Source organism: Aspergillus eucalypticola (genome assembly GCF_003184535.1).
Source record: "Aspergillus eucalypticola CBS 122712 chromosome Unknown BO83scaffold_12, whole genome shotgun sequence".
Classification (NCBI taxonomy): domain Eukaryota; kingdom Fungi; phylum Ascomycota; class Eurotiomycetes; order Eurotiales; family Aspergillaceae; genus Aspergillus; species Aspergillus eucalypticola.
Genome location: NW_020290286.1, coordinates 372,647 through 386,765, shown reverse-complemented (window position 1 = coordinate 386,765; position 14,119 = coordinate 372,647). Strand labels below are relative to the sequence as shown.

The 14,119-nt window shown below is 47.2% G+C and overlaps 5 protein-coding genes across 5 annotated transcripts; 3 read left to right on the top strand and 2 right to left on the bottom strand.

The window, feature by feature from the left end:
- Window positions 1-2,072: 2,072 nt before the first annotated feature.
- BO83DRAFT_437388 (aldehyde dehydrogenase family protein) lies at window positions 2,073-3,904 on the top strand (the record flags this gene model as incomplete). Its single annotated transcript, XM_025536009.1, has 4 exons — window positions 2,073-2,432; window positions 2,482-2,536; window positions 2,590-3,381; window positions 3,439-3,904. 4 exons carry the CDS (start codon window positions 2,073-2,075, stop codon window positions 3,720-3,722), a joined length of 1,491 nt encoding a protein of 496 aa, XP_025388170.1. The 3' UTR covers window positions 3,723-3,904.
- A 2,305-nt stretch (window positions 3,905-6,209) lies between these two features.
- On the top strand, window positions 6,210-8,419 carry BO83DRAFT_337888 (UPF0187 domain membrane protein). The gene is made up of 7 exons (XM_025528488.1): window positions 6,210-6,621; window positions 6,683-6,830; window positions 6,883-6,967; window positions 7,014-7,139; window positions 7,191-7,540; window positions 7,589-7,762; window positions 7,814-8,419. Exons 1-7 carry the CDS (start codon window positions 6,421-6,423, stop codon window positions 8,158-8,160), a joined length of 1,431 nt encoding a protein of 476 aa, XP_025388169.1. The 5' UTR covers window positions 6,210-6,420; the 3' UTR covers window positions 8,161-8,419.
- Window positions 8,420-8,704: 285 nt separating this feature from the next.
- BO83DRAFT_360835 (uncharacterized protein) lies at window positions 8,705-9,464 on the bottom strand (the record flags this gene model as incomplete). The annotated part of the gene is made up of 3 exons (XM_025529426.1): window positions 9,213-9,464; window positions 8,976-9,125; window positions 8,705-8,912 (listed from the first exon to the last, which is right to left on the bottom strand). The coding sequence occupies exons 1-3, from the start codon at window positions 9,320-9,322 to the stop codon at window positions 8,705-8,707; spliced, it is 468 nt and encodes a 155-aa protein (XP_025388168.1). The 5' UTR covers window positions 9,323-9,464.
- A 124-nt stretch (window positions 9,465-9,588) lies between these two features.
- On the bottom strand, window positions 9,589-10,132 carry BO83DRAFT_360832 (DUF167 domain-containing protein). Its single transcript, XM_025529425.1, has 2 exons — window positions 9,879-10,132; window positions 9,589-9,783 (listed from the first exon to the last, which is right to left on the bottom strand). Exons 1-2 carry the CDS (start codon window positions 10,095-10,097, stop codon window positions 9,625-9,627), a joined length of 378 nt encoding a protein of 125 aa, XP_025388167.1. The 5' UTR covers window positions 10,098-10,132; the 3' UTR covers window positions 9,589-9,624.
- A 1,167-nt stretch (window positions 10,133-11,299) lies between these two features.
- On the top strand, window positions 11,300-13,177 carry BO83DRAFT_417177 (uncharacterized protein). Its single transcript, XM_025534737.1, has 2 exons — window positions 11,300-11,632; window positions 11,680-13,177. The coding sequence occupies exons 1-2, from the start codon at window positions 11,566-11,568 to the stop codon at window positions 13,065-13,067; spliced, it is 1,455 nt and encodes a 484-aa protein (XP_025388166.1). The 5' UTR covers window positions 11,300-11,565; the 3' UTR covers window positions 13,068-13,177.
- Window positions 13,178-14,119: the final 942 nt, after the last annotated feature.

Below are 14,119 nucleotides of genomic sequence, written 5' to 3'. Positions count from 1 at the left end.
TTGCCTGGAGGACTGGATAGTTTTTGGTTGTGGGATTGAGTGGCTTACTATTTCTTTTGAGGGCTAGCTGTTATTACTTCGGTATTGCCTAAATATCCTGGGCACTATTCACTTCTCTAATATTTCTCTTGTTCGTAGTCTTGCACAAAATTTTTCGATTATTCTTTTTTCTCTCCTCAGAATGATTTCTATTCTCTGCAGTAGCTAGGCTTTTCATTACTCTGAATACATCATCCCCAATTACACCTCAAACAGAGACGCCAATGAGCACCACGCCATATCACACACAATGATATTAGCAGCAGTTTCCACAAACTCACAAGATATGTTGAATGAGGACTCAACAGGTTTGCGCAATTCAAACTACATACAATCCCTACTAGATTGGTTCATAGATGAATGACGTTTACGAATTATGTATAACTCCACTCGACTAAGTATTCCAATCACGCAGTGAACTCGAGAGGGTATGCAGTTATGCCATAGGTCAATCCCTATGTTGTATTTTGCGATTTATGGCTAGAGCTTCTATGGGATGTTACGGAGGACTAGGTACTTTCAACCTTTGCTGAAGATAATTGAGTTAACGGGTCAGTCAGATGTCTTTATAGCGATTGCTCAGATGGAGGCATCAAACGGTTTACTTTTATCTAGCTGGTTTTGTGGTCTGACTGGTGGTTAATGATATATTAAAGCACGATTATAACCAAGCCTGTAGATATATATTAGTCCGTTTGGAGGATCCACAAACTTTTGTTGATAGAGTACCAGGCATACTCAGTTTCGGGGGTGTCAGAAGGATAGGGGAAGTAGAAGAAGATGCACTTGCGACATTCTTCATGACTGTCGAATATACTACTAACATTTGATTGGTATATATATATATATATTATCATGGTACTTAGCCAAGGTGCTGCTTAATTATACTGCTACCCTATCTACCACCACCTACTGAATACATCCACTATAGATTTATAGCCTCAACTTCTGATTGTAAATCATGTCACACTCGGGCTTGGTATTTACAGTATTTGCCGATTCCTTGATAATACCCCAGTGGCTACGTTAATTCGTTTTGATCGTTAGACTCAGATCCATGCAGTTATAGGTCTTGGGACATAGGATACGCCAGGTGGCCAGATGTTGGGTGGCTACAATCGGGCTGAATTTGAAGGAATGTCTTGCAGTGCATTTTTCTATATTTATAATAGAGTATAGTGGGGTTCAATGTCGCATTAAGTAACACTGTGGGGGATTACATTGATTAATAAAACTTCTCTATATATCATATTCATCTTACCAGAAGATGCTAGTAGAAAACTTTTTAGGGAAGTTAGAGAGCATATTGCTTCTTACTCATAATACTTCATACTGTCTTTATACTGAGCGTATAAGAGATCTCTATGAAGTTTCTTTGCCTCCCATATTGTAAAGCGTTCTGTATATACTTCTGAGGGTAGAAGGTCTCTGCTTGTTTAACCTGGCAAGAAATAATAATTTTTATAAGAAATCTGTGTGATAATGTACCGGCTGTAGGCAACGTCAATAGAGAGATTGGTATATGGAGCTACTGATTAGCTATAAAGCTAGGTAGTTAGTATGCAGTCTGGCATGGTTGGCACTATCTGAAATAAAGAAGTAAAGAAACCACACACAAATATGTTAAGCTAGCTTGGTGAGCATGAACCTTCTGTGGTTCCGGATATACGGGATTACCGATTTACGAGACTTCATAGGCTCACTCACCAGTCAATTGATACGGTGGGGTATCAGCAACAACACTTGCTCTATTCTAACTCGAAATCGATATATCGATATGACCGGGGTATCTTGGCATCCATATTGGCCGGATATATCTAGTTAGATGGCAAAATATGGTGACTAAGCCGGCTGCTAAGACAGATGCAATCCTGAACACATCATGACTTCCCTCATTTACAATGAAGTTGACCTCGGCTTAAAGATTCGCATATTGCGTGTAGCGATTGAACGGTGAGGGAAGATAGTCAATTAAGCTGTTTATTTGGCGACACAAACCTCTTCTCCTGGTCAGTCCAACAGCCTCACCCATCATGATTCGACCTCTATTCTCTCCCGCGCAGGGTAGCATAGCTAAGAAACGACTACTATGTTCGCCTGCAAGGGCACGATGTCTTTTCAGTACTTTCGCAAATGTCATTGATGGCACAACCCGAGACTCTTCACGAGTCCACCAGGGCATCAATCCGTCAAATTGCCAGAAACTTTGGGATGTTCCCATTGCATCGAAGAATGATCTCCAAGATGCTATCACATCCGCGCAAAAGGCGTTTACCTCCTGGTCAGCCATATCAGGGTCCGATCGTCAATCTGCCATTGCTCAATTAAGAGATTCTATCCTGTCGAGTAAAGAAGATATGGCCGAGTTGCTTATGAAAGAAGCAGGCAAACCAGTAAGATTAATCCCTCAGACAGTAGGTCGGTGCTAACACCCTATATCAGAGAATGCAAGCGACTCTCGAAGTAGACCACGCATGTGGCTTTCTGGATTACTTTGGTACATTACACAATTATGCTTACGCAGACCACTGGTTAACCCGTCTTTCATAGCAAATGTCAAACTTCCATCCGAAGAAGTCATCCATGAAGACGCCTCCCTCAAGCTAACCCTGAATTACCTCCCCCTCGGAGTTATCGGAGCTATTGTCCCCTGGAACTTCCCATTAGTTCTTGCCATGGGCAAAGTTGCCGCAGCCCTCGCCGCAGGAAACACCGTGATTGTCAAACCATCCCCCTACACCCCCTACAGTATCCTCAAGGTAGCCGAATTAGCCATCCCGATTCTACCCCAAGGTGTATTCCAAGCCATTAATGGCGATGACACGACCGGGCCAGAAATGACCGTGCATCCCGACATCAACAAAATCAGTTTCACGGGATCAACCAGAGCAGGCAAGCACATCCTGGCTGCAACAAGCAACACATTGAAAGAATGTACGCTTGAACTGGGCGGTAATGACCCGGCTATCATCTTCCCAGATGTAGACATTCAAGCTGTAGCCCAGCAAGTCGCCTTGGGTGCTTTCTTCAACAGTGGACAATTCTGCCTCGGCAGCAAGCGTCTCTATGTTCATGAGGCAATCTACAATGAGTTCCGAGATGCCTTGGTCAACGTCGTGAAGACATGGAAAGTAGGACCTGTCGACGAGGATGTCATGCTAGGTCCAATTCAAAATGAAATGCAATTCAATGTCGTCAACGACATTTTCAAAGACTGCAAAGCAAACGGATACAAATTTGCTTTAGAGGGCGGCCCCAGCACCGGCCCAGGGTATATCTTCCATCCTACCATCGTGGACCGCCCACCTGATGGATCAAGAATAGTCACGGAGGAACCTTTCGGTACGTGAGCCCACTCCTTCCAACTTGATTCTCGATATTGACCCACTTGAATCACAGGCCCTATCGTGCCTCTCCTCTCATGGAGTAACGAATCAGAGCTCATCTCAAGAGTCAACGACACCAAGACTGGACTTGGATGCTCAATCTGGGCCAAGGATGTGGAAGCAAGCAAGAGGCTTGCGCCAAAGATTCAGTCTGGAAATGTCTGGCTGAATAGCTTTGCGAAACCTAATCCTCAGGGTTACTTGGCCGGTCGCAAGGAAAGTGGAATTGGAGGTGAGTGGGGATTGAAGGGGCTAAAGTCGTATTGCGCGACTCAGACAATGCATCACTACAAGTGATTGGATCCGAATTGCCCTATATAAATAGACGGCAAATCCGCCGTTGGATTATACTGCTCATGAATATTCGATGGAAATAGTGGATGACGGTAACCATCTTATTTTATCAACTTTTGTGATGGTTGTCATTATCCTGGTTGCTGTAAAAGAAGGTAGTATGTTCTGCTGAATGAACAATGGTGAAGACCATATAGAAGAGACTATAAGAAAAAAGATACATAATCTGTTAAAACCAACAAGGTCTTCCTATATGCAGAATCTAAGAATGATCTCCCCAGAAAATTCAAGTAAAAGTGGAAGCGAAACTTAACTCTGCATTGGATAGTCGTCTAGTACTTATCATTATCATGAAATAAGTTATTTTCAGTACTGTGCACCGGATTTCTGCATTACTGTTACTATAATAATAATCCAAGACATACATCATCACTACTATTCTTCCTACATTCTATACGAATTTGCTCCCATCTGACTTGAAGGTAGTGACTCCGGACACTGAATGTCCCGTCTAAACATCTAAAGAATACATCCTGGTCTATTCCTCACAAAACTTGACCAAACGACTACAACCACTTTGAGTCGAACAAACGAAATACACGACAGTGAGAAAATAACCACGATAAAGCCCTCAACCCGAATACTAAATCCATGAAAACTCCTCAACACGCCACACTATACATCTTGTGCGAGCACAGCCCCGTTAACAGCTCTATGGTCTTCCACCGGGTAGACTAGATAGAGAGATGTCACGACGGAAAAACCGAAGAAATTCGATTTCTCGACTAACTAATGCTCCCCCACCTCCCTCCCGCTCGGTACCAAAAATAGATACGGTTGTTAGATGTAGATGTAGGATTCTTAAACCGATGTACTGTACTACTGTATTGGAAAGGAAGATGTAAGTGGTGCTATCTATAGATTTTACTGTTGGAGTCCGGACTGGTTATGGAGTAAATATAGCTGGTCCGGTTGTGAGAGAGTCTTGGTTAAAGGGTGGCGGAATTGTTGGATGGATGTGGTTGCGTCTGTTCATGGTTTTCTTTTCAAGATTACAATTTTACTACACAGTAATGTGTCAGAAGAATAAGATGGAGATTAGATGTTTTGTTTGGGCCATTTGTAGCTGACAATATGTAAAAAGTTGGTGGACTGTGATCAAGGCACAGGTCATTATGATGCTTTGGTCTTCACGCTTAGTCTTGATCAATTGACCGAGCGGGCAGATGATGAAACATTGAAGAAGTTAGCTGCAGGAATAGTCACTGTCCGGGTGTGACACGGCACTTTACACCTTCGCTTATCAATCATTACGATCATGGTTAGGTTCGGCTGATTTGGGTTACGCTCCTGCAAGATGGTAAACGAAACTCAAATACGAGCAGTCAAGACATGCTAATGTCGGTGTCATTTGTCTAGGCTCGGTGAAAGTTGGCTTGGCAAGTAGCCTCGGCTGTGGCATAACAACTTGTGCATGCCATAAAACCCCTTTTGATCGGACCCTGAAGCGTTCGTGGTTAATGTTCGGAGAAATATACACACCCCTGAAAGTACATGAATAGCACATGATGAGTCAGTAGCGTGTAGTTGATAGATTGACTGATTATCAGAAAATTCTTTGATCTTCGATCGGTGAGGCGATGCGGTGTCTCCGCGCGGAAGGCGACAGGGGTATCGGGTTGATTGCACGGAATACGCCGTTCCTGCAGCGAGGCATACATAGTACACTGGAGTAAGAATCGGATCGCGATCCTGCCGCAGACGGTGCTGACTTGATATTTCCCGAGGGGAGTGGAAGTCTGATCCAAATGAGGCCATCGGACCTTCCGACTGTGAGAGAAAATGACCTATCTCCAGAGACGACCAAGGCGGACTCAAAGACCTTTCATATCTCCTGAAGTGCCGGGTGAATATTTGATTCTTTGACTGGGTTCGCTTTTGTTTCAGCAGCGAAGCCCAGACGGAGAGAAATCGACTCGTGCGGTGCCACGAAGGCCTGGCCGCGAGAAGAAGACGAATGAGACCAGCGGATTGACTGGGGCGGAAGCAGCCGTCTGACGTTTTGGCCCGCGTGGCGCGGCCAAACTGCCTGAAACAGGGGGTCTGGACCGCATCCATTATTGGCCAGATGCTCCCAATGGGCGGATCGCCAAGCGTTCCTGGCAGTTGACTCTCGCTATTGGCTCTACCCGGGGTCGCTGTATCGTGTATATCCCGATTTTGCAGCGGGGACACCCAAAAAGAAGAAAAAATAGCAGCAGTCATACGCAGCACCAGTGGCTGTACAGGTACCAGTACACGCAGCATACCATACTGACATACACTTTAGAGTGTATGAACAGTGTCAGAGTATGTCAGTTACACAATGGCAGCAGCGCTCTGAACTTTGTTTTATGGAGCTGCCCCATGTCCAATGCGTGGCAGTCGTTGGTCTGGGAATTAATAAGTTTATGTTGGCACTAGATATTAGTTAGTAGATATCCCCATCAGTGAACTCCTGACGCATCGTCCTCTCCCATCAATCTTCACTTCTCGGGAATTTTTCAATCGTTGCTTACTACCTTCGTTTATCACCTGTCTCCATTCCCAGGTTGATCTTTCACGTTCGTTCCCGAAGGCAGGCCCTTCTTTGTTCTTAACCCCAAACCACCATCAGTCTCTCCTTTCGATTCCCAACCCACCGATTAATTTTCAGGTCAGAATGGGCGACGAAGCGAGCCATGAGAACCACCTGGCACCCACCACGGACCATGATGTGCCCACTATTGTCCTGGCAAATGAACTCAAAGAGCCACGGGGACGCTTGACACCTCGTCCTTCTTTTCTGGAGAACCTCGCCAGTTCCACAGACAGACAGTTCATGCTAGGAAGACGCAACTCTAGCGAAATCGATCGATATTTCGTATGTTAATATCAGGGTATATTATTGGGAGTGACCACTTGGACTAACAATAGACGTATAGCACGGACCGCGAGATCTCGATCGACACTCCAAATGGCCCACCTTCCTACGAATGCATGGCAGTATCATGCCGAAAATGATTTTGCCTCTTACTTTTGTTGCAGCTTGGGCCACCGTCATTACCTGCATTTCCAAATGGGTCCACAACAGTAGGTTTCTCTTGATGGCTATTGTGAGTGGACGCTGACCAATCTTCACTAGTCGGCATCAACGATATTCTCTTGACAGTTACCGGTTTTGTGGTCAGTTTGGCGCTGTCGTTCCGCAGTTCGACGGCATATGAGAGGTTAGTCTGATGCATGACCCTTGTGGACAGCTGCTAAACTCCGTAGATGGGCGGATGGAAGAAAATACTGGGCGCTCCTCAACCAGACGTCTCGCAACCTTGCGCGTACTATTTGGGTCAACACGGCAGAACGCGCAGGGGAGGCGGGCAAGGAGGACTTGCTGGCAAAGCTGTAAGACTCTTTCACACTTCTGATCATTACCATTTTTACTAATAAACGTAGGACGGCCATGAATCTCATTCTGGCGTTCGCCGTCTCCCTCAAACATAAACTGCGATTCGAGCCCGATGTGGGATACGAAGATCTAGCAGGCCTGGTTGCTCACCTCGACACATTTGCCAAAGAGGCCCACGACCGCCAAGTCGTTCAACCCCCGAAAAAGACGCCCTGGAAGTCAGTCGGTGAATACCTGGGCGTTTCCTTTGCCGAGTCCAACCCGAGAAAGCTTATCAAGCGGTCCAAGAAACCCTTGGGCCATCTTCCTCTGGAGATCTTGAACCATCTCTCCGCATATGTCGACCGGTGCATCGCCAACAATACTCTCAGCGTCAGTCTCCATCAAGGACAAGCCAGTACGTACCCGTCCCGATGTCTTTCAAAATATATCGCTAACTTCCCAGTCACCGCTTTATCCACCCTAAACGAAGTCCTCACCGGCACCGAGCGCGTCCTGGACACTCCACTTCCCGCCGCATACACCATTTCCATCGCCCAAATTGCCTGGATCTACGTTCTCGTGTTGCCTTTCCAGCTCTACGACTTTCTCGAATGGGTGACCATCCCCGCTTCCGTCGGTGAGTAATCCCATCCACTGCACGGAATACACTAATCTAACAATATCACAGTTGCCGCCTACATCATCCTCGGACTTGCCTTCATCGGCAGTGAAATCGAAAACCCCTTCGGTCACGATGTCAACGATCTTCCTCTCGACACCTACTGCCGCCAGCTCGCCGTCGAGCTTGACATCATCACCGCCATGCCCCCGCCCAAGTTGGACGAGTTCGGCACGCGCGAGGACAACTTCGTCCTCTATCCTCTCAGCACATCCGGATACCCCGAGTGGAAGGACCGCTCGGTCGAAGAGATTCGCGCCGCTCTGAGGGCAAAGGTTGTAGCCAACTATCCGTCCGCAGCGATGTCGGACGCCGCGACAATGATAGGGAGTGTGCGAAGCAAGCAGTCTGTTTGAGAGAGCAAGAGGTGATGGGTTAAAAGTTTAAAAGCAAAAGGATGGGAGGGTAGATCGTTTTGATTGATGTTTTGGGATGGTGTTCAATAAGCATGAGAGTCTGGTGTTCTGTTTATCATAAAAAAGAGGATGATGTTATGTATGGTTGGTTGGGTCGGTTGGGTCGGTCATTCGTTACTACTATTACTACTATACCAGGGTTGGTCATTCGATGTGAATATTTGGGAATCGAATCTTTTTGATATATCATACTACTTGCTTAAACTGGGTATATTATGCATAGCCTGCTTTATCGTACATCGCTTCTCCATTTGTAGAATGTCACAGACAACAACAATCTTCATATCCAACGAGACCCTTGCTATCACAAGCAGAACCTCTACACACCCCGTCCCAATCGCTAAGAACCGTAGGTCCTCCCACCATGCCACCCGTACCGCACTATCCCACAATATAACCCCCCCTCGACAATCCCATCTTAGCCATAACAGACACCACCCATCACCTCAAATATCATCCTCACCCCCCACCCAGATCAGATCGATCAAGGAATGAACACCTCCGCCCCACCCCCATTTACCAACGCCCCGAGATAATTCCCCTTCGCACAGACCCTCCACGCCACGCTCCCCCCTCCTCCCACATCACCACCTGATGTATTCGTAGTCGTACTCGCACTCCCTCCAATCCACGAACTCAGCGCCGCCACAACAGCCGCCGCATCATCGCGCGGCACGCGCGTCCATACTGTGCTTCCCAAACCCGCTCCTTCCCCTCCTCCTACTGATTTCCCTCCCGTAGATGTTGATAATGACGATGGCGAGGGTGGCGATATCTTGAGTATATCAATAGGGATAGATGTACCTGTTAATCCGAGGAATTGGGAGAGTGCGGCGGAGAGGTAGGTTCGGGCTGTGAGGGGGTCGAGGGGTGTGGATGTTGTGGAGGTGGGGGGGTTGTTTATTCTGTGAGACGGGAGGTGGTTAGTTAGTTGATTAATTGGTTGGTTGGGTGGGTTAATTGGGGGAAATTGGGAAGAAGATGGGACGTACAATTGGAGTTTGAGATATGTCCATGTTGGTGTGCGCGAGGTGAAGTGGATGGTTTTGGGGGGGTTGGTGGAGGATTTGCGTTCTGAGGGTGTGGTTGTTATTGTTGACATTGTGTATTTCTAGGTGGTGGTGTTTTAGAGAGAAAGAGAGGGTGGATATGTAGGTAGAGGGTGAGTACTGAAGTACGTAGGTATGGAGGAATTTGCGTTGAAAATAAACTGGGGGATATGCGATGCGATGCGATGCGATGCGGGCGGGAGAAAGTTGAGAAAAGAAAAATCCCCCGTGATGTGATGTCACGGCCGGCGGTGTCGCGCTTGCGGGAGCGATATTAACAACAATCACCACTGAAGATAAATAAGTACATGAATACCAACTAAAAAATAACTTATATATATATGTATATAAGCAATCATTTTTGCATAACAGCCCCCTCTAATATCCCCCGCGCCCTCTGTAAATACTCATCTTCGCTGTGCTTCCCAATATCCAGCTCCGAAATAGCAAGGGTCTTTTCTCGGGACTTTGATCCACGGATCACTTCTACGTTGGATTTGGGGACTTGGAAGATCTGTTCTACTTATTATTAAATGTTTTATATAGAATTTAAGTAGAGGATTCGGTTATTATTGAATGAGAAGGGGGGGTGTGTGTGTGTGTGCTTACCTGCGCCATAACACGCGACACGGCTGCGTTCGCCTCGCCTTTCCTGGGTACTGCGGCGACGCAGACATCTACCCTGTCTATTCCAATGGCGGTTATGCCCTCACGGTTGCTTGAGGCGTTTGGCTTTACGTGACAGGATATTTGGAGGGTGTAGAGTTGGTTGTTGGGTCGGGATTTGGTCGCCGCGGTTTGAATCAGGCGGAGGAGGGGGGTGGACATTGTTGGTTTATTGTGAGATGTGTGAGGGTGTGGAGGGGTGTATGTTGGAAGATGGGTTTGATGCGGTGGTGGATGTTTGGAGTAGATGTAGTTGTCTAATGGATGAGGGATTGCGGGTTAGAGGGTACTAGTAGTATCTATATCTGAGGCAGATTATTGGCTGTGAGATGCGGGATGTACATGGCTCCGATTAGGGTCATTTGGTGCCCTACTAACTATCTACATTACGCGCAACATGATGATGCTACTTGCAATGGGAGCTATATTATTTGTAGGCGCTTGAGTCACTACTATGGTAGAATTGGTTACTACTACTGTAGACTGCCTTATACTGTTTGCTCTATCCTAAGAACTCCGGCTGAGCAATCAGCTACTGCTACGGCTACAATGCAAAAACCTCATATCAAGCTGATACGCACTCAGTGTTACTCCATATAACTACCATCAAACCAATTGTTCATTCCTTAACATACCAAACCACAGCCCACAGCCCACTGCTTCACCAAATTGCCCACTCGCAGCCTCTTGTGAGGGCATTAACAGCGAACACCCCAGCCTGCAGTACAGAACAAAGACAATTCTGTATTGAGTCACAATACCTAACCCAGCCGCTGCATTTAAACACCATTGAGCCACAGAAGCAACAATAGAGACCCACCCAAGAACAAAGGCCAATGTATTGATACCTTTGTTACTACGGGGCCCCAGGTCTTCAAGGTGGACCCAGTCACCGAGGTAGATCCAGCCTCCGGGATTCTGATTGGTCAAGTCAGATCTATAAGGCTCAGTGACTGCTATATTGGCGGCTGGTGCACTGGGGCACGCTGTCGGATCTGTCATGAGTAGTTCGCAGTCAGCTGTGATTTTGGGGATATTGGCCTTAACGATGCTAAATGATGGCTTCAGTAGATGACATGGTTTGCGGAATTGCGTACGCAATGATAAGTCGAATATAGGCATGATTAGGTTCGTTGGACAGAGCTGTGTCTGCTCAATCGCTCATCTTCAGGATAGCCCAAAATGATCGTCAAAGCCGCAGAAACAGCCGTCCTAACGCATCATATAGAAAACTTTGAAGAGCTCGACAGAGCATCCCGAGTGAATATCTCTTCTCCAATTCGAACAATGAAGTTCTGCCCATGGACCTTACCCTATGTCGAGCTCTATGCCAGCCTCTCTATTAATTCTATGTTATTAAATGAGACAATGGTCCCCCGGAACTCCAGACGACTTAGTCGAACATCTTCCTCTTCTTTTCCTCTTGCGAGTTCTCCAGCCAGTTCGTCTGCTCCGTGTACAGTCTATCTGTCGTTTCGTGCTTTTCTTCGTTTGAAATCGTTCGTGGATAGTAGCAATTTTCAACTGCGTGCCAGGTTCAAGGCTTCGTTTCTCTCATACAGTCTTTCGGAAAAGGCTTCCCTTCTGTTAATCGTTCTCGGTCAAGACAACGACATAACCATCTTTCACAATGGCCATTCTCTCGACCGAAAGCACCAATGCTTTCCAGGACATGTTGAAACAGAACTATGCAATGAGTTAGTATACCATCCACAGTCGGGATCAAGAAACTAACAAGAAGCAGTGCAAGCTTCGTTTCAAGAATCCGTTCAATCTGCCTACCATGAGGCGTGCCAAGCCCAAGCCGACTCAGGCGACTTTACTTCTTTCCATCCTGAGCAGCAAGACTGGTCATGGGACAATCTGCCGGACATCCTCTATCAGCTCAAGCCTACTGGCCCTAAAAGCAAGATCGAGCCGCCAGATATGCCGTACCCCATTAACGGAAAGCTCCTGCGCGACATTCCCGTCTTGCCTGATCACATTGCCTCCGATGTTGACGAGTTTCGTGTGGAAGCTTGGATGCGTCTCGATAGACGGATCCGTCTCAGCGATATCACCGACCGCATGAGTCCCGAATTTCGTATTGCCCCCAATGCACTTCAGCAGCGCGGCGGACGGTTCAGACAGGCGTTTGGCATGTTGGCCTGGGATTCAGGAAACAAGCTGAGTCGCGAGCTTGAGTCCAAATTGATGCAGACATTGATGGAGCACGGCATTGATCCTAACCTTAATACCACTCGGGGACTTACTCCCGGCTTGATCATTCCAGCCCTGGGTGAAGCTGGCGGACGGATCCCTCTCCCACCTACCTACACGTTGGAGAAGCGCAAGAAGCGCAAGCGTTGTATGCGGGCTACTGGGCCCAAGAAGCCTAAGAAGATGCCCAAGGCACAAGAGCAGATGCTTGTCAATACAGCAAAAGAAGCTCTGCGAGTCTTTCAGAATGTCGGACCTGCCCCATCTCAGAATGGGATCGACAGCGGAGTTCCTACCAACTCTCAGATCAAACAGCTTATGATGCCCGGTGAAAGTGTGTTCGCCGTTGAGATACCTGCTCCCGACACACTTTCCGTCCCAGTTACCGCTATTGTCCCTGATTTGGACGAATCGAATGTCAATGAGGACTGGCCGATGTCTGATGCGGTCCAGGTCGAGCCACTATACAAGCTTGTCCCCGCCGAACAGAACCTTGATCAGCCAACTGGGCCACTGCCTGTGTTCCGGGGTGAGGTCCCGGACCTGGAACTTCCTGGCACCGTGTGCCCGATGGACCTTGACATGACCTTGGGTGCGAAAAACCCATGGAGCGACGGCTACCGAGTCCTGGAGACGGTTGGCCATTGGACGAAGGTCGAGGTAAAGTCAACCAACGGCCTGAAGCCAGGAAAGTCCGGCGATCAAACACTCTTCAATCCATATGAAGAGATGCAGCTCCCGACTCCAACCACGGTGCCGTGTTGTGCAGACATTAAGGCAAGGCAGCCAACAGGCGGGCTGTTCCTGATGAAGCCGCCTTCGGCCCTGGATGCATTGCCAAACCCCTACCAGGTCGCTTTATTCAACCATTGCCTCCGGGAGTTGAATTTCGGGGAACAGTATGTTTTCAATCTGCCATTTTTCGGCCTGTGAACAAGTTTCACAATATCGGTCTTGACTTGGGCCTTCCGATTTTATTGTTTCTGCGATCGTCTGATGCTGTTCAGTTAATTCGTTGTTCTGTATATTTATTTGCTTTTCCGTTGTTATTCTGTTTCCCTTCCCTTCCCTTCCCTTCCGTTTTCTTTCCTTTCTTTTTCTTTTCACAATATGGGTTTTTGTTTTTTTAGATCTTCTTCAGCAGCGGAAGTAGAGAGGTCGAGATAAGGTTGGGCGCCAAAAATGACTGCCGCGCTTGGTTTGGCTTTGATTTGAATCTTTATTTGTTCTTGCAGTATTTGTTGCGCGCAGCCGGAAAGGAGTTAACATGAAGCGAATACCCTCGGTGTACTGTTAGTTGATGTTCATTAGGCATTCAGACAGAGATAAATAATGCTACTACTTCATGCAAAACGAGCTTGCGATCGCATTAGCTTCACATTATGTTCAGATGATGCTGTCTGACGGCTTCGTATCACGGAGAATATGTGAGCTTGGAATCTTCCTGCTAAGGCTGATTTTTATGAATGAGATACCCCCAGCCGAATTTGCATGGCATCATCCATACGAAGCATCCAAAGGCTCTGAGGGATCGGCGGGTTCCTGCATAGACGGCGAGATCTTTCCGACGTCAGGGTCGTGCGGAGTGAGTTGCACGGGTCTCGCCGTTACCGAGTCTGTTCAAGCAGGAGAGAACCACAGGTCACTTCCTAATTTCATATATCAGACAATTCTTCATTTCATCCTCATCTCCACATCATCTCCACTTTTATACTTCTACTATACATCTCCTGCTGAGTGATTAGATTAGTCATCCACTACTTAGTGGGGTGATTACCGACCGCCTTGGCTGCCGGCAGAAACAACTAAAATCATTATCTCCGCCTTATTAGACGCGCTGTTCCTGTAGCCTCGTCGCCTCGTTATTGCGCGCTTCTCTGCGCGTGCCTTTGTTTTGAATCTCTGCTTATCTGGAAGCTATTCTTTCGCTCGCTCAACTTTCCTTGCTCTTCAATTTAGCGATTATTTGTGTGGCTGGTGAAGTA